This window comes from Mauremys reevesii, linkage group 25 (genome assembly GCF_016161935.1).
Source record: "Mauremys reevesii isolate NIE-2019 linkage group 25, ASM1616193v1, whole genome shotgun sequence".
Taxonomy (NCBI): Eukaryota; Metazoa; Chordata; order Testudines; family Geoemydidae; genus Mauremys; species Mauremys reevesii.
In genome coordinates this window covers 4166327-4190422 of record NC_052647.1, presented here as the reverse complement: position 1 = coordinate 4190422, position 24096 = coordinate 4166327, and the positions used below count along the sequence as shown (strand labels likewise).

Below are 24096 nucleotides of genomic sequence, written 5' to 3'. Positions count from 1 at the left end.
CATATCTTTTAAATCTGGTATATCGGGTTGTACCAATTTAGTTGCAGCTATAGGACATTTAGGACTAGGGGTAGTAACAGAATACTCCTGATCTTTTCCTTTCCAAAATTCTCCTGGCTGGGCTCCTTCTTGGGCCAATTTATCAGCCTTCTCATTTTCTATAGCATAAGGGTCTAATTTCCAGTGAGTTTTTACTTTTTTTCACTTTAATTGGCCACCATGAAATGGTAATTATTACTGCTAACCAATGGATATATTTCATTAGCGATGCATACCTAATAGGTGTGCCATCAGAAGATGTAAACCCATTTGTTTCCCAACATGGTAGAAACTCTGTGAGAGAATTGCATACCCATGCAGAGTCTGAAAACAGACAGATATTTTGGTAAGTTGTGGTGATGGAGAACTGCATACAGTACTCTAACACACAAGTCACTGCAGCTAATTCAGCATATTGAGCTGAATGTGGAGTGCATGAATATGCCTTCTCCCAAGGCTCTCCTTTCCCCTCAGGAGGAGCTGTATAGATTCTGAACCCAGTATATGGTTTGCCTTGATGGTAATAACTAGAACCATCAACAAAGAAATGATACCTATTAATGGAATCTGTCTCCTGGATCAAAGGTTGGAAAAGCTTTTGTTTTTCCTCCCCCCTTAGATCCAATTGACCAAAATTGGGACACATGTGTGGCTCTCCTTGATACAACAGAGCAGTTGGTAACAAGGATGGTGTCCTAATAGGTTTAACTGCAATATCTTTTCCTTGCAGTAATAATGCCCAATGGGCTAGGCAAGCATTTGAGACTTGCCCATCTTTTACCCTATTGGACAGTAAAAACTGAAGGGGAGTGTGCGATGAGTGTAATATGATCGGGCTGAGGCCAATTAGAAAAGCAAAGTGTTGTATGGCCCAACTGGTTGCCAATAGATACTTTTCACAATTGTCATATTTAAGTTCAATTGATGACATTAAACATGAGGCATAGGCCACAGACCTGATTTTCCCATGCCTTTCTTGTGAGGCCACAGCTGCTAACGCATTAACACTCACTGTTACCTCAAGATGATAGGGTATTTCAGGATTTGGAGTGATCAACACCGGAGCCTTAACAATGGCCTGTTTTAGCGGGATACTGCTTCCGTGTCTTTCTTAGACAATTTCCATCAGACACCTTTCTTTACTAGTTGGTACAAGGGACCTGCAATAGAAACAAAATTGGGGATGAAATCCCTGTGGTACTCAGCTAAACCTAAAAAGGATCTTAAAGCAATTGGGTCCTGTGGTAAAGGCATCTACTTTCTGTTGCGCCAGGGTTCTACCCCACTTTGTCAGGGCGAGGCCCAAGAAAGAGACACAATCGGCCATTAGCTGGGCCGTGGCTGGATTGCACTTTAACCCTGCTTCCTTTAGAATCTGCAGGAGCTCGTCAAGTCTTTCTAAATGCTCCTTTTTTGTCTGTGCTGCAAAACATTGGTCATCTACATATTGAAATAGAACATTTGGTTTAGAAAATTGCAACAGTACCCACCTCATTGGTGCATGGAATAAAGCTGGAAATTTTTTATACCCCTGGGGTAAATGATTCCAAGAATATTGTACTCCCTGGAAACTAAATGCCAAACGGTCCTGTGAAATGTGGGCCAATGGCAATGTCCAAAAGCTGTTACTGATGTCTAATACAGTAAACCCTACAGCCTCTGGATCAAAGGATTTGATTAGATCTGGCATTTTGGCCACAGTGGGGGCACAAGTGGGTGTGACCTGATTCAGGCATCTGTGATCTATTGTGAGACGCCACGAACCATCTGGTTTCTTTACAGGCCAAATAGGGGAATTAGCAGTAGAAGTACATCTGCATAGTACTCCCTGTGTCAGTTAAGTCTTGATAGTCTTTTCTATGCACTGATTTGCTTGTTCTGGGTAAGGATACTGTCTTTGGAATGAAATCTCTCCTCCTTCCACAACAATAGTGACTGCCATGCAACCACAATCATGTTTGTGTTTAGCAAAGGCATCTGCATGCTTGCAAAGTAATGCCTGTAACTCAGGTTGGTCTGCATGCTTAGCCACTATTTTGTTCAAATCATACCCCTCAGGTTCAGAGTCCTCCACTGGAGCTACCATGCCACACTCAGGTATGACTACTGGAGAGTCATCCCTTGCCTGTTCTACAGAAAGACACAATAATTTGTTACACAAATCAAGAACACATTCCTGTTTGTATAAGAAATCAGTGTAAAGGGCCCACAAAATTCTTGGGGTCTAGGCAATGTTGATTGCCCAAATGTCCACCCACAGGGACTGGATCTTCTACTCTATATGGTCCTAATGCAATATTGGGTGGAGGAGCAGGATTTCTATTCCTTGGTTGTTGTAGCTTTCTCTGTTGTAATTTAGAGATTACTACATCACATAGAATCATAGAATCATAGAATCTCAGGGTTGGAAGGGACCTCAGGAGGTCGTCTAGTCCAACCCACTGCTCAAAGCAGGATCAAACCCAACTAAATCATCCCAGCCAGGGCTTTGTCAAGCCTGACCTTAAAAACCTCTAAGGAAGGAGATTCCACCACCTCCCTAGGTAACCCATTCCAGTGCTTCACCACCCTACTAGTGAAAAAGTTTTTCCTAATGTCCAACCTAAACCTCCCCCTCGGCAACTTGAGACCATTACTCCTTGTTCTGTCATCTTCTACCACTGAGAACAGTCTAGATCCACCCTCTTTGGAATCCCCTTTCAGGTAGTTGAAAGCAGCTATCAAATCCCCCCTCATTCTTCTCTTCTGCAGGCTAAACAATCCCAGTTCCCTCAGCCTCTCCTCATAAGTCATGTGCTCCAGCCCCCTAATCATTTTTGTTGCCCTCCACTGGACTTTCTCCAATTTATCCACATCCTTCTTGTAGTGTGGGGCCCAAAACTGGACACAGTACTCCAAATGAGGCCTCACCAGTGCTGAATAGAGGGGAATGATCACATCCCTCAATCTGCTGGAAATGCCCCTACTTATACAACCCAAAATGCCATTAGCCTTCTTGGCAACAAGGGCACACTGTTGACTCATATTCAGCTTTTCGTCCACCGTAATACCTAGGTCCCTTTCTGCAGAACTGCTGCCCAGCCATTCAGTCCCTAGTCTATAGCAGTGCATGGGATTCTTCCGTCCTAAATGCAGGACTCTGCACTTGTCCTTGTTGAACCTCATCATATTTCTTTTGGCCCAATCCTCTAATTTGTCTAGGTCCCTCTGTATCCTATCCCTACCCTCCAGCGTATCAACCACTCCTCCCAGTTTAGTGTCATCTGCAAACTTGCTAAGGGTGCAGTCCACACCATCCTCCAGATCGTTAATGAAGATATTGAACAAAACCGGCCCCAGCACCGACCCTTGGGGCACTCCACTTGATACCGGCTGCCAACTAGACATGGAACCATTGATCACTACCCGTTGAGCCCGACCATCTAGCCAGTTTTCTATCCACCTTACCGTCCATTCATCCAGCCCAGACTTCTTTAACTTGCTGGCAAGAATACTGTGGGAGACTGTATCAAAAGCTTTGCTAAAGTCCAGAAATAGCACATCCACTGCTTTCCCCTCATCCACAGAACCGGTTATCTCATCATAGAAGGCAATTAGGTTAGTCAGGCATGACTTGCCCTTGGTGAATCCATGCTGACTGTTCCTGATCACTTTTCCCTCCTTTAAGTGGTTCAGAATTGATTCCTTGAGGACCTGTTCCATGATTTTTCCAGGGACTGAGGTGAGACTGACTGGCCTGTAGTTCCCTGGATCTTCCTTCTTCCCTTTTTTAAAGATGGGCACTACATTAGCTTTTTTCCAGTCATCCGGGACCTCCCCCGATTGCCATGATTTTTCAAAGATAATGGCCAATGGCTCTGCAATCTCATCGGCCAACTCCTTTAGCACCCTCGGATGCAGTGCATCCGGCCCCATGGACTTGTGCTCGTCCAGCTTTTCTAAATAGTCCCGAACTACTTCTTTCTCCACAGAGAGCTGGTCACCTCCTCCCCATACCATGCACTAGCTACTCGTGTCACTTGTGACACTGCATCTTCTAATCCCTGAACAATGACAGTTCCTAAAGGCACTGCCTCTTCACTATCAGGGGCTGGCACTAACAGAGGAGAGGATTTTTCCCTCCCCCTTTGCTTTGTTCATCTTCTCTTTTGTATCACTAGCCGCCTTTTCTGACACTCACCTCCACCTCCTGTGATGTCACCTTAGGACTTCCGTTTCCTATTGGCAGACTGTTGGTAGCTTCTGCATTGCCAACTTCCTCTTCTGACTCTCCTCGTGGGTCTTCAGACTCCATCTCCAACTCCACTCCTAAAGGTATTTTACCAGCCTGAGCTAATTTTCTTGCCCTGTAATTGGCCCTGTAGGTTTTTTTACCTCTGTCGGTTCCACCATGCTGATAGGGATGGGAATCGATTCTTTATCCTCCTCTACCATATCTTCTCCCCTTTCTAATTCTTTAATCTTTTCCAACATCTGACCACGGTCTACTCTATAGGCCCCCAGCATTTGCTGAGCTTCCCTGCGTAACTCTATTTTTTTATTCAATTTCTTTCCCAGTGAACTACAAGCCACGAGCTGGCATTCAACAGCTGTTCCCTTTACCAACTTAATCCTTTTCTTTTTCAGCTCTGTTTCTTCATCACATACCTCACAAAACCCCATGGGTTACTATGCTCAGAAATCATCTCGTTATTCCTCAGCTGTTCTAATACTCCTCTATGTTCCTGAATACATTTCCTGGCAAAGTTTTCTAAAGCCAGACTGCGGGCAACTCCAACAGACTCTACTCTTGCCCTTACTCCACTCTTAACACGAAATAGAGAACTCAATTCAATTCTACAACATTACTAGCTTATTCAATAAACTAGAATAAATACTCTGTTGTTTTACTCTGAAACTGAAGACTTCCCTTCACAGAAACAACAGGAAATAACCCCCCAACCGGTTTTTTTACACTTTGTTCAATAAGTCCCACTCTCTTCCCTCGATGGCTTGTAGCAAATTGAGAGGTCTTTTCCCTCTGTTGGGACCTGCTGAATACTGGAGAATACTGAGGCAGACGGATCAGAGGTGCAGTCCAGGAGAGTTAAGGGGACTGAGATAAGGTATCTATGAACTGTTCAAGTTCCAACTTATTGCAGCCTTTCTGGTAGCGATTAATACCTTGCTTTGTCAACTCTCCCGCCACCACTAGTGTGGGTCATCGGATCCAATGCTACTGCTGATATCTTACTGGTACCATTCATTATAACTTCAACATTTACAAAACCCCTTAAACACATGTATCACTTTAAATAATATTAATTCAGTCAATAACTTTATTACTTTATAATATTTAATTTTATCTTGCAGTATTATATTCAAACCCTTAAACTTAAACTTCTAAGTAAAAACCACAAATACTTATAAGGCAAAACCACAAAAAACTGGAAATACTGGGACTGCCGCCAAGCTGCAGTCACAGGAAATTAGGTTTCTGCTTTTCTTAAGAGAGAGAGGGTGAGACACATAATTTGCAAGTCTCTGTAATTTTTAACCATTTACTTATGCCTCAGGTGAGATTTCTTAAGGGTCTAAGGATGCCTGGAATCCCTGAAAATTCCTGTCGCACACTCCTCAAAACTCCTGGCTGGCTTGCCAGTCTGTAGCCTGATTTGGGGAGTGTTAGTGGTGTTGATTTAATTTATTAACATAATTTAATTTTATTTATTTAATTTTAATTAATTAATTAATAATATTAATAATATTTATTATGGATATTAATTAATATGGGTTTAGGCTCACCAATTTGTTTGATCAGAAGATAAAAGTTCGTCCTGAATCAGGCTTCACAGAGTTTATAAAAGGACCTTTGGGGGTATGACAGGAAGCTCACATGGAGACAGATATCATCATAACGACTTTTTATTAAAATCAATGAAATAGTAAGTAAATGATAAAACAGTTAGAATTACAGAGTTACAATTGTATTACTGTTATTCAAGAGATAGATATGATAATACCTATGATAATACAATATTACGTGCTGCAAACTTTGGTTAATACTCACAATCTGTTTTAATAATCTGGTGTTGGACGATACAGGACCCCGTCTCTGGCAGTTCTGGTTTCACACCTCTGGCAGAGGAAACTAATGCAAAGAGCTGTTAAAGCTGTTTACTCTTTAACTTAACTTAATAAACCTTAAACAGAAATAAAGCTTTAGGGAAACCAAGCTTAGCCTAATCCCCATAAAACTTAAAGTTTGAAAAGAAACAAAGTATGGCCTATTAATAGTTAATAGCCATCATAGATGGGTAGCATCGATACGTTGTTGAAGATGGAGACAGTGAAGAGTAGATAGGTGGATAGATTGCATCCAAAATGGCGAGATGAATTGCCTTTTTATAGGGCATTGGCTGGAAATCCTTCCTCTTATGCCCAAATTTCATCCTTCCCCCATGGAAATATGAGGGAACACTTACCCCATAGGCTAGTATGTATGTGCGTATGGATGACAGGTATGTACGCACTTGTGGTGTACTTGTTAAGTCTGTGAGTACAACTTTGAAAAATCCCCTTTTCCATCCTTCATTGTCTATTGGTTTAGGTAAAGGTCTCTAGACATCTGCATGGGTGTTTTATCTATGTGGGTAACAAATACAGGTCATCTTTACTTTTCTGGGTAAAGGGTCCCAATATAGATATGCTAACTTTGCCTTAGCTTAACATACAGGGTTTTGGCCTGTAGGTCTCTTGCATTACAGCCAAACTTATTTTTAATATAAATCTATAAACGTATTACATCAAATACTCAAGTTTATAAGAAAAGATATATCTATGCATGCAAGCACATTAATCCTTAGGGCTTCAGCGCACAGCCAACTTGTGGAACTCCTTGCCTGAGGAGGTTATGAAGGCTAGGACTATAACAGGGTTTAAAAGAGAACTGGATAAATTCATAGAGGTTAAGTCCATTAATGGCTATTAGCCAAGATGGGTAAGGCATGGTGTCCCTAGCCTCTGTTTATCAGAGGGTGGAGATGGATGGCAGGAGAGAGATCACTTGATCATTGCCTGTTAGGTTCACTCCCTCTGGGGCACCTGGCATTGGCCACTGTGGGTAGACAGGATACTTTGGTCTCACCCAGTATGGCCGTTCTTAACATTAATACCAAAAATCTCAGGTGTGCGTTTACAAGTATCTTTATGTTATCACACCCTCTGTTCTGATATTCTAGTTTGAGGTTAGTTTGTTCATTACCCAGGTTGTCCTTTGACTCTCTCCCATGTAATCAGCCACTGGCTTTTCTTTCCCTCCAGTGTGCCCCTCTGTGTGGGCTCTTAATTTAATCATGTTTCTGGCATTTTGGTCCCTCAGGGTACGTTTACACTTACCGGGACGGTCGACGCGGCGAATTCGACTGCTCGGAGTTCGAACTATCGCGTCTGATCTAGACGCGATAGTTCGAACCCCGGAAGCGCTAGTTCGAACTCCGGTACTCCACCGCGGCAGGAGGAGTTGCCGGAGTCGACCTTGGAGCCGCGGAGTTCGCTTCCGCGGCGTCTGGACGGTAAGTAAGTCGAACTAGGGTAGTTCGAATTCAGCTACGTTATTTACGTAGCTGAATTCGCGTACCCTAGTTCGACCCCCGAGCTTAGTGTAGACCAGGGCTCAGAGTCTGGCAAGATAGGTATTCAGGGGGATCCTGCACGTTGGTTGGCCCTTTGGGGAGTGGTTTCCCAACCCCAGGACTGTACACATGCAGAAAATCCTTTTGCGGTTCCCCTGTGTTTCCTCCTCCCAGCACTGAGACCTTCTCTGGCCCCTAGAGGGCTGTGATCTGTGCTCTCTGGGGTAGATCCCTTCAATCAGATTCATCTTCTCCCAGCACCTTTCCCATAACTACTCCCTGTCTCTCACCAGCCTGGGGGAAAACACTCCCTTCTCTCTCAGTTGGGGGGAGGGCTAGCTCAGTGGTTTGAGCATTGGCCTGCTTAAATCCAGGATTGTGAGTTCAATCCTTGAGGATGCCACTTAGGGATCTGGGGCAAAAATTGGTCCTGCTAGTGAAGGCAGGGGGCTGGACTCACTGACCTTTCAAGATCCCTTCCAGCTCAAGGAGATTGGGATATCTCCAATTATTACCTTATTTGTATTCTGGCAAACTACCACCTGGCAATTTCCTGGTCCCATCTCCTCTGTTATCACAGGCATTGGAGCTGCATTGGGGGTTGGACTAGATGACCTCCTGAGGTCCCTTCCAACCCTGAGATTCTATGCATCTTGATTTAAAGAGACACAGTTACTTTCCAAAAACTTATCAGAAATAGCATCCTGAAAAACTGGAATCTGGCTTGAGGTACCCTCCACCACCCCCTGCTCTGTCCCTGAGAAGTCAGCTGTGTGACTGCTTCTCTCCAGGAGGTCACTTACACAGTTCCCTCTCAAAACCTGGGTCACAGGCTGAGTGCCTGGATGCACAGATGCTGACCCAGCCATTCTCTTAGTGTTGTGAGTGACTAGGGAGGAGACATTCCTGCACCCCCATTATTCCTTCCCCAGTTCCCTCCTCTGGGCCCCTCCTAAGACACATTCCACTGTGGGTCATCAGCAGGGATTGTACCTAGAATCTTCTGCACTAAAAGCCTGAGCCTTGAACCCTTTTAGCTAAGAGATATGCTGCATAAGGCCTGTCTGATTCCCTGTTTCCCTGTGAGGGCACCCAGCACACTGCAGGGGTGAGGGAAGATAATAAATAATAAAGGGCCCATCCCCTTAGTGGGATCAGTTACTGACTCCAGTGAGGGGAACTTGGCCCAAAGACTGTTTCCAGAGACCAGAGATAAGGGAACTAAAGAGGAAGATGCTGTGACTAAGTGTGTGTCAGTTTTGCTTTTGATCTTGTTTCTGGTTAATAAGGAAGCTACAAGGGTCAGAATCCCAGAGCTTATCTTCTGAGCAGCCATGGGATGCCGAGGCTTCGCATTTCCTCCAAGTAAGTAGAACCGAGTTAGTGATGACAGAGCGATGATGTACGGGAGAGTGTGGCAGGCAAGCCGCTGTCCTCTGAATAGCTGGGAGTAGCCAGCTGGCAACTTACTGGAGATGCCAGGGAGAGGAAGCTAGAAGGGTTCTGTCCTCAGGCCCTTTGGAGGTTCCCTGGCCTATCAGGGGACATCTATACAGCCTGTGGCAGAGACCCTCTAAGCCTAGTTTGACAGACTCGGGCTTATGATACTATGATAAAAATAGCTGTGTAGATAGCACTTTTAAGTTGTGGTTTGGACACGCTGAGGCCCATCCCCCTCCCTAGACCCTGACCTCCCGTCCAAGCCACAACTTAGAAGCTCTGTGTATGCAGCTACTTTTAGTACAGTCGCATGAGCCTGAGTCTGTCGAGCTGGGTTCTGAGCCTTGCTGCTGCAGTCTGCTGCGCGGTGTAGATGGACATTCTGTTACCTGTTGGGCTTCACAGGTGGGCAGAGAGCAGCTGCAGCACCAACTGTTGGCTAAAGAGATTAGCAAGATACATGCTTTCCTGCAAACTTACTGTACATCTTTCCCTACAGCAGCCTGGCCCATGGGACCCCTGGCATTGGTCAACATGGACCATGTCCTAACCTGTGCCTCTCTATGCTAAAGTAAGGACAGTCAGATTCTGGAGGCCAGGTGGCTAATACATTCTTACCTTGTTTTGAAAAAGCTGCCTGGCATTACTGCATATACTCACTGAAAGCGTTGTTCCCTGAAGGAGTAAAGAACAAACCTCCCACTGGAATCTGGCTCTGCTGGACTTACTACAGGGAGCCATGGAAAATGACGGGCGTTGCTGGCGCCCAAAGGCCTAGTTTTGGAGGCCACGGGTCTGCCCCTGTGGAACTGTGTAGCTCCTTGGGGCCCAGCACGCTACAGGGATCTCTCCAAAGGGACTGGTTACAGACTGCCACATAGACCTGTGAATCCATGACACCCTGTCCCAGGGCACTGAGAAACCACTCCCAGCCTCCCAGATGCCTCCTACAAAGCATGAAAGGATGAGATTAGAATAGAAAAATTCAGTGCCTAGCTTCCATTGTCCCCACATCAATGAGGTCCAGTGCCCTGATCGTAATCCTGATCTCCTAAGTCCCAGGATAAATCCAGGGTAACTCCAGTAAAAGTAAACCAATGAAGTCATTCCAAATTTACACCAGTGTAATTGAGATTAGGGTCAGACTCATACAAAGGTGCTTAGAATCCTTTATTTAGTAATATCTCCCTGTGTTGTTTGTTGCCATATCTTAGATTTTAAACAAGTTTTGTTCATCTTCTCTCAAGTGTTTTTCCTCCTTGGACTGTTCTGGTTTCTACCACCAGCAGGTGCCCAGAGGACAAACACAACTGGTAAGTGAAGCATAATGCCTTGTGTAACGTTTCTGTGCCCATAATAAGTGAGTCACATATAGAGTGTCTGCAATGAAGCTGGTATTGGCTTGGCAGCTCTCAGCAGCACTATCTGGACTCTAATGTGGGGGTTCACTGCATCTGGGTCACTAGGAGTAGCGGAATGTCCAAAGGGGTGGGTACAGCTCAGGTTTTAAACAGGCCCTGAAAAGAAAACCCAGAACTTTGAGAAGAGGAAAGTTTGGGTATCAGGGATAATTCCTCCTCCTCTGTGTTTGTTTATTCATTCACTCCCTCGTTCTCCCTCTGTCACTCCTCAGGGTGTTCTAGTTTTAGTCTGCTCACACTCTGTCCCATGGTGGACAAGAACCTCGTTCTGCTGCCATGTCCCACTGAGAGGCCTTTTAATAGTGTCACTAGGCCATACTGAAAAGCCAGAGGTGGGCCCAGAAAGCAGTAGCTGAAGACTATACTGGACTGCGGTACCTGGAGGTCTGTCAGAAAGGAGTGAGGGAGAATGAAGTAGCAGCAACTTTGGGTCTGTCCTTTTGGCAGCTTCCCCTTTAAGAAGCTGTTAGCATTACAGAATTGCAAATGAAAATGGAGATCATGATTAATTTAATGTAGAAACTACAAGCACTGGGAAATCCTACAAATGGAGCTAAATCCTGAGAGGCATTGTGGACCGGCAGCCAGGGCCGGCCCTAGACCAAATGGCATGTGCCCTTCCCCCCCTGCATTTCTTAAACTTTTAAATACCTTATTTTGTATTGAATTTGTTGCCATTTCATGACTTTGATGCATGATTATCCCTGTCTCATAAGACTGATTGGTGATACTAGGGTTGCCAGGAGTCCGGTTTTTGAACCGGAACGCCCAGTTGAAAAGGTTCCCTGGCAGCTCCGGACAGCATCACTGATCAGGCCTTGAAAAGTCTGGTGGCGACGTAGTGGGGTTAAAGCAGGCTCTCTGCCTGCCCTGGCTCTGTGCAGCTCCCCGGAAGCAGCCGGCATGTCCGTCCCCTAAGTGCAGCAGTGATCAACGAAGCTCCGAGTGCTGCTGCTGCTCCCAGCGCCAGCTCTCCTTGGCCAGGAACTGTGGCCGATGGGAGGAGTGGAGGTGGCGGCTGCAGGTGCAGGCTGCGCACACCGCGCAGAGCCACCTGGCTGAATCTCCGCCTATATGCTGAATATGCCGGCCACTTCTGGTAACAGTGTGGAGCCAGGGCCGGCAGCGAGCCTGCCTTAGCCCCACTGCACCACTGACCGGGAGGTGCCTGAGGTACACCACCCGGCCAGAGCCCCCACCCTCAACCCCCTGCCCCAAGACGGAACCCCCTCCTTCACCCAAACTCCCTCCCCCAGCCCACATCCCCTTCCGTACCCCAATACCCTGCCCCAGCCCTGTGCTTTCTTCTGCACTCCAAATCCTTTGGCCCCAGCCCGGACCCCCCTCTTGCATCCCAAACCCCTCATCGCCAGCCCTACCCCAGAGCCCGCCCCCCCAGCCAGAGCGCTAACCCCCTCCCGCACCCCAATCCCCTGCCTGAGCCCAGTGAAAGTGAGTGAGGGTGGTGGAGAGCGAACGCCTGTGGGAGGGGCGCTAGAGTCAGTGGGGGCAGGGCCTTGGGAAAGAGCAGGGCTTGGGGAAGGGGCGTGGCCCAGGTGTTCAGTTTTGTGCAATTAGAAAGTTGCCAACCCCTAGGCTGACAACATTCTAGGAGTCTGGAGGAAAATGTAGTTCTCAGAAAATCTGGAAGGTTCCATGAGATCCTATAAAAGTCCAGAACATTCTAGGAGGCTGGTGAAAAATGAATCCACATGCAGAATACCTGAAACATTTTACTGCAAACATTCTGTTTTCCCTTTTGTCGCTAACAATAACAGCACCCTGATCTCAGCGCCACGCAAGCCTGGCACCCCAGGTGGTTACCAGGGTCACCTGCCCCTAAATCCAGCCCTGCCGCCAGCTCCCATTGAGCCTAAAAATGATGGGTCTGATTCTCATCTCACATACATCAGTGTAAATCAGGAGAAATGCACTGAAATCAGTAGTGGTCATATGGTGTAAGGGACAGGAGAAGGAGGCCCAGCATTTCACAATATCTCCCCTCACTGATGGTATTAAAGGGCCTGAAGCTGGACAGCCAGATTCTCACCTAGTGGAAATTTGAGAAGCTGTATTACAGCTGTTTCTTATGTGTGTTTAATAAAAGGTTTTCTCTCTCTCTCTCTCTTTCTGTATATATAGATATATATATATATATAACAGGGGTGGTTGCAACAAGAGAAGGTGCCAGTGATAACTTGACACAAGACCCCAAACCACCCTTAGGTGTTTAATGTTGTAACAGTACAAAAGGGTTTTATTATCACCTCAGCCCAATAGACCCAAGGTGCCTACTCTTATCAACACACCAGACTAAGGTTCTATTCCCAATGCTGAGAAGGGTTGTAGGTTTTAATGGTTATTGCACAAGAGACTGAGAGTCAGGAAACCTGGGTTCTATTCCTAGTTCTACTGCTGATTTGTGGGTTACTTTGAGCAAGCTCCTAACCCTCTCTGTGCCTTAGTTTCCCCCTTAGTGCAATGGGGACAGTAATATTGACCCATCTCCTGGTGGGACTGAGATTTATTTAATGTCTGTCTGTAAAGTGTTTTGAGCTTAGACAGGAGGTGCTAGGGATGGGCAGACAATTATTCTTAGAGCTAAGTCCCAAATCATTAAGTGAGCATCTGGATCTGAAAATTTTCTGTGTTTCCATGAGTGTTTGGGTCCAGGATTCTGGTTCTGAACCATTATAGAGATCAGGGACAATCATGGAGTTCTGATCCAGATTGGAACATTCCCCAAAGTCGTGTTTGGTTCCAAGGCCTTTGTTGGGTTCTAAGATGTCTAAGTTGTGCTTGTCCATTATTTAAAATAATATTAGATGACCTCCTGAGGTCCCTTCCAACCCTGAGATTCTATGATTCTATGATTTACTATTGATAAAAATTATTTTCATTTAGATTAAAAATATAATGTGGAAAATTTCTAGGTGCATTAAGATTTTCAAGATCCTTTTCTTTTTTACTGGGCCTTAATTTTAGGCCTGAACAAAGTTCATCCAGTCCCTTTTACTCTATCCAGCTCTTGACAGTATCTCTCTCCACCTCCAACATTTTTTTATTATTTTTCTTTGCAGGCACATGTCAGACTGAGACTCTGGGAAGAGAATTCATCACCTCCTACATGGAGGACTGTGGGAACTCTAGTCAATTTGAAATGCAAATTAGTGGCTACTTTGCCTTCACTTCAGTGTCTGTTTCCATCTCCAATTACACGGGTGACAGGGGAAGGTTTGAGAAGAAGATTATGGTAAATCAGGGAGAGATGGTGCGGGTCAGGCTACCAGAGTCAGTGGGAATAAAGGGCACTACCAATTTCTCCAAGGTGGTCCTAGTCAAGGCTGACAAAGATATCTCAGTAGTGTCTGTCAGCAACAAACATATGAATCCTGAGACCACTGTGCTGTATCCTGTCTCCAGCTTGGGAAATGAACACTACCTAGTGACTCCCTCTACACAATCCTTAGATAGTTACCCAGAGTTCTCTGTTATGACGTACGAAGACCACAACCGCGTGGAGGTCCATGTGAAAGGCAAGTTACGTTACGAAACAGGGGTCTACTCCACTGGCACCAAACTGGAAATTAAGCTCCACGCTTTCCAAGGCATCCAGTTACAAGGCATAGCAGATCTGTCTGGCACCAGGATTGTCTCAGAAAAGCCAGTGGCTGTCTTGGTTGGCCAGGTGTGTTTTTGTAATAACACAAAATGCAACCATGTCTTTGAGCAGCTCCTACCAGTTTGCAGCTGGGGTACAACATACATCATTCCTCCCTTCCCCTGGCAGAAAGTAGATGAAATGGTCTACATCACTGCCTCCCAGAGCACAACTGTGTTGTATCAACTAGGGGAACAGCAAGAGACTGTTACTCTAGCAGGAGGCAGTGTACTCCAGCGTCCTGTCAAGCCCTGGATCCCAGTCTCCATCTCTGCTAATGTGGGCATCCAGGTGGTGTTCTACAGCGTGGGCGCAGCTGTCCCTAATTCCTCCCACGCCTTCCTGATGAATGTTCCAGATGTTGCCTGTTACTGCCAGATGTATTCTATAAATGCCCAGGAGGGCTTCGAGAACTTTGCCTTGATGGTGGCCAATATAGCAGAGACTGGCGCCATCATCCTAGACAATCAGCCTCTAAGGGGTGTGGTGTGGAACCGAGTCCCTGGCACTGAGTTCGTTTGGGGCATGCGTCCGCTTGGACCTGCCATCAGCTCCCATGCTGTGGAACATCCCAGCTCTCCATTTGCACTCCTGGGTGTTGGCACTACCACCATGGACAGCTATGGGATTCCGGGTTCCTGCAGGAAGAGTGAGTAACATGGGTTTTAAATCGATTTTGGCCACAGTTTGTGTCCATGCTGCAAAGAAAACAGTGTCACAACCAGGAAGGCAACCTTGGGCCTGGTGTGAAGTCTGTTGATTTTGATGGGGCTCCATTGAGTTACACCAGCTGAGAATTTGGCCCAACATGCCATCCTAGGCCACCACTAGCCACAGTTACTCAGGCTATGTCCATACTACAGAAGCGACAGCAGCACAGCTACAGCGCTGCAGCTGTGCCTCTGTAGCACTGTAGTGTAGACACTTGGTACAGCGATGGAAGTTGTTTTTCTATCACTGTAGTTAATCCACCCCGCCAAGAGGTGGTATCTAGGTTGAGGGAAAAATTCTTCTGTCAATCTAGTAGTGTCAACACCGGGCTTAGGACGCCTTAACTACGTCACTCAGGGGTGTGAGCTGCATTGAACTAGTTTCAGCCCAGCTCATGCAGTTAGGGAGATGCTCGCCAGCTGTTCTGAATTGGTTTAAGAACTGTTGCACTTTTCCTCCTACACTTGGTTGTAATGCCTGCTGGGAACCCAAGAGAGTTTTGTGCCTTATTCTCACTTATGCCACTCCTGTGCTTGCAGCGGGGGATAGAAAGGGTGGAGGAAAAGGTAGTTTTAAGCCACCTTTGTGCTCTATGTATTCTGTGACCATGCAGGGTTGCTGTAATTTACCCTCTGCTTCCCATGGCCCCTGAGAACCAGGAAGTAACTGTAGCATGGTGCATTCTGACCACATCCTTGATCTGCCTTGCATATGAAGCCAAGATCATGTAAAGGTCCTTATACCAGTTCCACACTATCTGTGGAGGGTCCCTCCACAGGGAACATTCTTAGGAACCTTTTACACCCACTTTAACCTCCTTTTCCAGGCCAGAGCAACATAAGGCTTTTAGTGTAACTGAGGCCTGCTCAACACATGAAACTTCAGTCAACCATAAACCAGGGAAAGGTGTTAGACAGCTTATTCCTTCACTCTCCCACTTCCCTGGTCCTTCTCGCATGAACAGAGAGCAACAATACCTGAAGTCCGAAGGTGCAAACAATTTGATGTTTATTGGGGTGAACTTTCAGCAAGCTTAAATTCAAGTTCCTTTTTCTTATTTTCGAATTCCAACTTACTTCCTGTTTGCCCCTAATTTATATAGTAATATTCTCAGCTATACCTTAACCAATCATTCTACTAAAATTTACCTAACCAATCCTAACGTATTGTAACATGATTAGCTAACCGATTATATCCCACCACCTTAATTACTTTACACCCAGCAAAACTAATTATACAGCAGACAAAAACAATTACAGAACCAGACAGAGCCCATGCAAATAAACATACAAAACAATAGAGAAGTGAGGATTTCACAACTACATCTATACAGACATAAGGGTTCTCCAGCTGTGTCTATTGATAAGTGAGTTCTTACCAGACAGAAAACTATCAAACTAAGTTTCCTTTTACATGTTTTAGGCTTTTCCCTTTCTCTGGAGGTGATAAATCAAATCACCTTCCTAACAGCCCCAGATTGCCTTATTTTAATATGACTAGTCTGGAATGTGAGGATGTGACCATACAGTTTATGGGTGCTTAGCTGAAGAACCAGGCCTCAGACTGTCACAGTAAGAGAAGGCCATTACACAGACAGACAGTGATTTTTGATTCTTTCTTTTATACCTCTATAACTAGCTAAGTGATGAGAATACACCTACATTTTTAAAGTATAGGCCTTTGCAGACAGTCCTGAATATCTATATCCTAACAAAAGCCTCAGTGTAGGCAATACTAGGTCAACAGAAGAATTCTTGTCTTGTCCTAGTTACCACCTCTTGGAGGTGTATTTACTACAGCAATGGAAGAAACCTTCCAACACTGTAGCGTTTCTAGTGTAGACATACCTTGATGAGACTCAGGCCTTTTAGAAGTACAATAGCAGGGTTAGAACAGTTCCTGGGAAGGGAAACTTCTTGAGTACAGATGTAACAACAGTCATTTTCGTTATCACCAAGGATCAAACCCAAGACCTTGTAACTGCATGACCCTCACTGTTTGAGCTGAGGGACGAGCTCCCATAGCTAGGAGCCGTAGCAAAACCAGACCTGTGGTGGACCAGCCCCTAGAGGACACATAACACACACTGATCAATGAGCTACACAGACAAAGCTTAAGTGAGTATTAACCAGGTGATGTGTGGACACACGCCAGGCTTTTAGGGCTGAATGTATTGCTAATTGATTACAGACTCAGTTGAAAGTTGTCAGATAGACAGGGCTTAAGGGATCAATGGAGTTGAAGGGAGAAAACACCTGCCGGATTTCAGTAGATCATCAGCTTTGTATTGTGGTAGGAAGAAAGGACGTCCCTTGTGGCTAAAATGCTAGGCTAGGACTCAAGTGATCAAGCTTCCATTCCCAGCTCTGTCCTAGAGTCCCTGTGTGTGTGGCCTTAGGTGTGTCACTTAGGCCAAGATTTTCAAAATTGCCTTGTGATTTTGGTTGCCTAACCTGAGACCTTAAAGGGGCCTGATTGTCAGAGGGTGAGTGCTCAGCACTTTTGAAAGTCAGGGCCCTTTTAAGATATCTCAAATCACAAATCACTTTTGAAAACTTTAGCCCTGCAGATGTTAACCTGATGTAATTGTCCTGCCTCTCTTTCTGTTGCTAGATGTTACCTTTCAATGCCAGACTGAGACTTCACAGATAAAAGAGCCGTTGAAGAGGTGCAAAGGTGTATTTCTGCAGGTACATGGAAAGCGTTTATTTGGGGTTTTGAGGGTTTTCACAAAGAGTACAGAGAAAACTTTGAGCCTGAGGATTCTCAGTCTATCCAGGGTTTACCATTGACTTCAGTGGGAGCAGAATCAGTCCAACACAAAGTGCTTTTGAAAACTCAACCCTATCATGGTGTGTGACACCCCCACTGTACATCAGAGTTCTGCAGTTAAGACATCAGCCAGAGATACAGGAAGTCAGAGTTCAGTTCCCATCTCTGCCCCAGAATCATTGCGTGACTTTGGGCAATTTGCTCAGTCACTCTGTGCATTGGTTCCCCATTTGTAGAAGGAGGATAAAGGTAATAATTGGAGATATACCAATCTCCTAGAACTGGAAGGGACCTTGAAAGGTCATTGAGTCCAGCCCCCTGCCTTCACTAGCAATTTTTTGCCCCAGATCCCTAAGTGGCCCCCTCAAGGATTGAATTTATAACCCTGGGTTTAGCAGGCTCAAATCACTGAGCTATCCCTCCCCCTTATTGTAATAATCCTTACAATTCCCTGTGAGGAAGGGAAGGAGAAATTCATCAATATGCATGAAAGCTTCAATACTATGTAAAATGTCAGCGTGTCTGTGGGCTTCACCACACTGAGCCTTCACATGTCTTAATCTGTGGGCATTCCAGTGGGACGGCAGCCAGCCATAGGTCAAAGCAAGATCACTCTGTGGAACCATTAACCTTAATTTTGGGTGGCGTTTCCATGATTGCAGAAATAACCCATTTCCTCTGATTGCTCTGCAGGGCAACAACAGTGAATTTTGCTCCTTCATGAATTCAACCTTGGTGAATTTGGAGACCATGTGTGCAGTGGACAGTGCAGTATCACTGCAGGTCAGAGGTTCTGCCCCTACGGGTGTGGGCGCTCTATGGCAAATGCCCTGAGCACAGGAATAGCAGTCTCACTTTGGGGGGAATTGTGGCTGCTCTTCAGAAAAGGTGTGTGTGTGCGCGCATTTGCATGCTCTCTCGCTTAAGTGGCAGGAGATCTGGGTTCTGTCCCTAATGGTCCTAGGAAGATCCAAATTCCTTCCGGGGGCAACACAGGGAGAACCTAGATGCCTGCTCGTTTGCTGCAATGTTCTCTGCCACCTACACTGAAGGGACCAGGGATGAGGAGGGAATGACACAGGGTATTAGCCTGACCTTGGCTTCAGGTTACTGTGGAGTCCTGAGCAAGCCTCAGTAGCCTCACTCGCTCAGTAAAGGGCTCCCTCTTTGAGAATGCTGCAGTCCTGCTGAGTGGGGAAGGTCACTATGAACCCGTATGTCCCTAAGAGGGTCATTGTTCCCCTGGGAGTCTGAAGAATGTGGCTCATGAACCACTGAAATCCTCCCTCCTTCTCAGGATGTTTCCTTTCCCAATCCCAGGAAGTTGCTCGCCCCTTTGGTTCCTTCCTGAGTAGCTCCACCCTCAGTGCTGGTGGGAAGGAGAGAAAGGGAGAGGTGGCCTCCGCTGTGACGTTGCTCCTGCAAAGTGTGGAACTGGCTGCACTGACGGCTGCTTTGAGGTCTCCGGAGAATATGACCCAGACTGTGACAACAGAGACTATGGGTGAGGAGGATGGGAGGCTCCTACATCGCCTCACGGTTGCTGTGAGATAGAGGGTTAAACTCTTTTAAATATAGAATAGTCCTGCAGCCTCTCTCAGGGCTTATAACCCATCCGTGGGTGGCAGGTGAACGAGCCATTGAAAGATACTAGCCCCCAGCCCCTCCCTCTCTGCCCAAGGCCCTGCCCTTCCCCTTCCACCCCCTCTCGTCCGCTGGTGCCCAGAGCAACCCACTCCCTGCATTACCAGTGGTGAGCTGGAGCCGGTTCCCACAGGTTCCCAAGAACCGGTTGCTAAAATTAGACCTCCGTGGAGAACCAGTTGTTAAAGGGCCAGGAGGTGGGCAAAGAACTCTGGTCCATGGGCCGGACCATCCTGTTGCTCCCAGGATTCCCAGCTGGGGAGGCTGAGGCTCCCCCGGCCCTTCCCCAGCTGCAGCGTGGCCAGTCGCTGGCATCAGCTGGGCAGCTCAGCTGAGCTCCGGAGTTGTCCTGCTGCTTTGAGCTGCGGGAAAGGTAAGGGGGGAGGGGGCTGCAAGCTCTAGGGCTGTCGGGGGGGGAAAGTGGGGCAATTTACTCCAGGTCCTGCAGGGGCCCCCAGCCCCATAAGTATGTCTCCCCCTGCCCCGGCCCCTCCCCCGCTCCCCCCCTTAAATCAGAACTTTTTATAGGGAACCGGTTGTTAAGATTTTGGCAGCTCATCACTGTGCGTTACCCCAGCCCCAGAGCATCAGGCGGGCAGTGCGGCGGTAGTGCCCCCACTCCTGGAGCGCTGGGCAGCCAAACCATCCCCAGCTCCAGTGCCAGGCGGACGGGCAGGCAGCGTGAAATGGCATGGCCACAAGCCCTGGGCCTTGTGAGCACTGGCCCCAGCCTGCCTGCCTCAGCCCCTCAGCCACAGAAAAGCCAGAAGGGAACTGGAAGCAGGCAGGAGAGGACCTGGGGACAGAGCACGAGCAGGGCCATGCCAGGCTGTTTGGGGAGGCACAACCTTCCCCGGCCTATGCTAAAGCGCAGAGGTGAGGCAGCAGGGAGAAGTTGCCTTCTGCCTCTTGGCACAGTGACATCTTCATGGGGACTCAGGGATGATGGATCATAGGAGGTCAGCCAGAGGGGCTCAGGGAAACACAGAGAAATGGAGGTGAGGAGAAAGGGGGAGGGGTGGTGGGATTCAGAGAGAGTGGAGCTCCAAACCTGCCTTGCCCTTGCAGCAAGAGGCTTTGCCATTTCCCTCCCCAGCTATCGAGACGCTCATTGTCCCGGATGCAGGCCCCTGTGATGAGGTCTTCAGGCTGAGAGCTCAGGAGGAGACAATGGACATTCACTGCGATACGGTCACCAGAGCAGCGACAGAAGGTACCATCCTGGTGCTTCCCAGACACTCGCCCCTGTAACTAGACACCAAGCCCCAGCCCTAGTTCTCCCCTTCCCCTCGCCCCAGGCTGGTTCGCTCGCCTCTGTTATCCTGACACTAGTATAGACCTTGTTGGCCCAGCTAGACCCCAGGCTGACGTGTGTGAATTCCTGGAATGGAACCAGGATAATATTTACCAATTTTACTCCAATTTTCAGGCAGATGTGACCTAACTGGGACTGGTTTTAATTTTTTTCTTTAATTCTTTAATTAATTTAATTCTTTAGCACCAGGAAAAGCTTCTCACTAACCAACATGTCTGCCTCTCCTAACCAAGAAAAACTATGGCTTCACCTAAGTGCCTTTCACCTAGGGCTGTCTACTTAGCTGGATAATGTGCAGTACGAGGGTATGATTTTTCAAGAGCATTAATGTACTGTGCATTAATTGGTCCATATAGACCATACTAGTGTGCCCTAATGTGCTTGAATGTATGTTAGTGTACTTTAGGAATCAAACTCCCATAGTGCACGCCAGATGTTTCCAACACAGAAGCACTTCTGTGGAAGAAGCGGGAGAAAGCAATATACTCTAATGGTTAAAGCTCAAACTGCTAGCCAGGACTCCTGGGTTCTTTTCCTGGCTCATCCCGAGACTCGCTGTGACCTTTGGCACCTGGCTTGCTCTTTCTTTGTCTCAGTGTCCCTGTCTCTATGATGAGGCATCATTTCATGTTTTCAGATTTTGTGGCTGTTGCTTTTATTTCTTACTCCACCCTGGACTCCATCATTAACAAGAGCTTTCTCGACGAGGGAGATCTAACGACTGATGAGAAATTGAGGAATTTTCACCTGAATTCCAGGGTGGTGAGTGGGGCTGTTGGCAATGGGAGGCCCATGAACATCTCCAAACCTGTGATCTTCACCCTGCGCCATAGACAGGTGAGTGTCGATCCTTTTACTTTGGTCTGTTTCCCGGGGCTCCAGCTGGTCACTTAAAAGGTGCATCTCCTGCAGGGCATTTGAGTTCTGTTGCCTTTCTGGACTGAGAAACAGTTATCTGAGAAAGAGAGGGAGCTTCTTCAGCCCTGACATGGGGGCTGTTTTGGTGGAGGACGTTGCATAGGGTTCACCCCAGGCCTGTTTGGGTTATGATTCATCCTGTATCAACTGTCCCTGGCTCACCCCTTAGAGCAGGAATAATTGGAAAATAACTCTCTATAGCAGTGGTCCCCAAACTTTTGAGGATTGCCTCCCCCCCTTACCATTATCCACGCCCTTCCCTCTGAGCTGGGGCCAGAAGCGGGGCTCAGGGGCAGGGGGAAAGGACACGGGCAGGGGTAAGGGCTGAGGTTGGGGCTGCAGCTGGGTTGGGTCTGAGGACGGGAGCAAGGCCAGAGCCCGGGGTTGAGGCTGGGGGCAGGATTGGAGCAGCAGCCTGGCTGTGGTAGGAGCCAGCAGCCGAGCCCATGGCCATGAGCGGCTCCACTCCCAGCCCTGCCCCTGCCCCCAGCCTTGGCCCTGGGCCACGAATGGAGCCGTAAGGGGCTGGGGCTGGGAGTGGAGCCATGCTGAATCTGGGGATGGTGCCAGACATGGGGCTGGAAGTCAAAGATGCGGCTACGGGTGGGACCAGAGCAGAGATGAGGGTGGGGAGGAGCTGGGAGTTGTTCCCTTTCCGCACCCCATGGGGGCTTACCCAGGACCTCTCATGTCCCTCCAAAGGATCCTCTGTACCCCCATAGGGGGGCGCTCCCCACAGTTTGGGGAACTCTGCCCTATAGATAGCAAAGATCAGGGAAACAGCATGAGATGGTGCCTTCTTTGATAAAGTGATGAACTCACTAGAGTGCATGTGGGTATTTGTGGGCGGGTGTGTGAATGCCTTTCAATGGCTCAAATCGGAACTGCACAATTGTGTGTCATAGACCCTACAGTGCTCAGAGTTAAAGGAATTACCACTTTAGCTCTGGGCTCAGGGGGTTGTGCTATTGGAGCTGGAGGATCTTGCTTGTATTTCCACTGCCAATGGGAAGTCCCAAATGACTGTTACGTGCAGCACAATGAGAGCCATGAAGCCGTTGGTGATTTCAGGTTTATGATGGTCTATTAGAGATGTGTGACAAAAGAAACAGTGTTCTCCCCATGATCCAGTGAGGATGATGATGGGGTGTTTTTCTTTCCAGGCAAAGAAAGAGGAGGAAGAGACTCGCTGCGTTCACTGGAAATTCATCGCTGGGAAAGGCACCTGGGCTGAGGATGGCTGCACCGTTCTCCACACAAACACCACTCACACCAACTGCAGCTGTGACCATCTCTCCAGCTTCGCACTCCTTATGGGTCTCAGCGGAGTGAAGGTATCTCACTGTCAGACTCAGATCAAAGGGCTGGACCCTGAGGTCCTGACTTGAGCAAAATCAGTGGGAATTTTGCCTGAATGAACGCTGAGTCGGAACCTCAGGGTATAATCTGTGGCCCTACAGGATGGGTCAGGGTCTAAGGGTCTGGGGTGGGGTTGTGATCCAAGGTTCCTAGAGTAGCCCCCACTGAAAATGCCAAGGTCAAGGCAGGCTGCAAAAAGAAGAGCAGATTCCCCCCCGAACTGGTGGTTAACACTGTAGTCAGAATCACCAGGGCCGGATTAACTTTTTGTGGGCCCGGTGCCAAACATATTTGTGGGCCCACCTGGGGAATGAAGGGGCCATGGGCAAGAGCATAGCGGGCAGGGTGGATTTGATTTAAATCATGATTTAAATCACTAGTCAGGAAGACTTGATTTAATCATGGTTTTCTACATAAAAGTGCATCCTTGTTGGTTGTTATAGCCTTAATATTCTTCACAACTCAGAGATAGATGTAGGTTTCATTTTTAGAAGGTACACACTGTACATTTTTAAACAGTGATTTATTTTGAAAACTTTTCAGATGAGTTTTACAGCTATATCAGAAAATGAATGATTGTTTGGTTATTTCATTTACCAAAGATAATTGAAGCAGATATTTATGAAGTCATTGGGAGGTGAACTATCTCCAGTTCAACAGGCTAATCATTCATATTTGGAGGATTTTCTTGCCAGGCTGTATTAGGAGGAGAACATCACCAGACAGACATTTAAATTGTTTTATTTAACTAAAACAACAATGTTAAGTAGTCTGCATTTTTTTCTTCAACAACACACATAATATTTAAACAAAAAAGCACATGTCCCTCGCTTCTCACATTTATATGCAGACTTCTTCTCCTTGTCCAGATCTATTCCGCCCCAACAATCTTCTATTCATTGAATTGTTTGACTCTGTGTACACAAATTTGCAGAGGGACAGTAGAGTTGAGGTCTGTTATTTCTCACCTCTCTATATTATTTTTATTTATTTATTTATTTTTTGCTGTTAAAAGCATGTTACCCCTGGCTACACAAATCCACAGTTTGAGAATTGCAAAACTAAGCATCTCTGATGGTATCTTCTAGACTGAGCACTGAGTCCCATTGCGTAGATAGAAAGATTAACGTAAATAATCTATACAGAAGCCTGTGGAACCCCATAAGATTGGGTTCCCCAATCCATGAACTATTAGAACTCATT

At 46.9% G+C, this 24096-nt stretch overlaps 1 protein-coding gene across 3 annotated transcripts in view; it reads left to right on the top strand.

Moving 5' to 3' along the window:
* The first annotated feature begins 4317 nt into the window (after positions 1–4317).
* LOC120390918 (adhesion G protein-coupled receptor E3-like) overlaps positions 4318–24096 on the top strand; it is a 33689-nt gene continuing 13910 nt past the window's right edge. Inside the window, exons 1-9 of one of the 3 annotated variants that reach the window (XM_039513984.1) lie at positions 8912–9017; positions 10340–10405; positions 13594–14823; positions 17499–17575; positions 18351–18440; positions 18978–19161; positions 20398–20514; positions 21254–21453; positions 22698–22868. In XM_039513984.1, the coding sequence (XP_039369918.1) occupies positions 8987–9017; positions 10340–10405; positions 13594–14823; positions 17499–17575; positions 18351–18440; positions 18978–19161; positions 20398–20514; positions 21254–21453; positions 22698–22868 (2166 nt within the window). In that variant the 5' untranslated portion in view covers positions 8912–8986. Of the gene's footprint in view, positions 4354–8911; positions 9018–10339; positions 10406–13593; positions 14824–17498; positions 17576–18350; positions 18441–18977; positions 19162–20397; positions 20515–21253; positions 21454–22697; positions 22869–24096 lie in introns of those variants that run through there. The other 2 variants (XM_039513986.1, XM_039513985.1) reach the window with 2 other exon arrangements.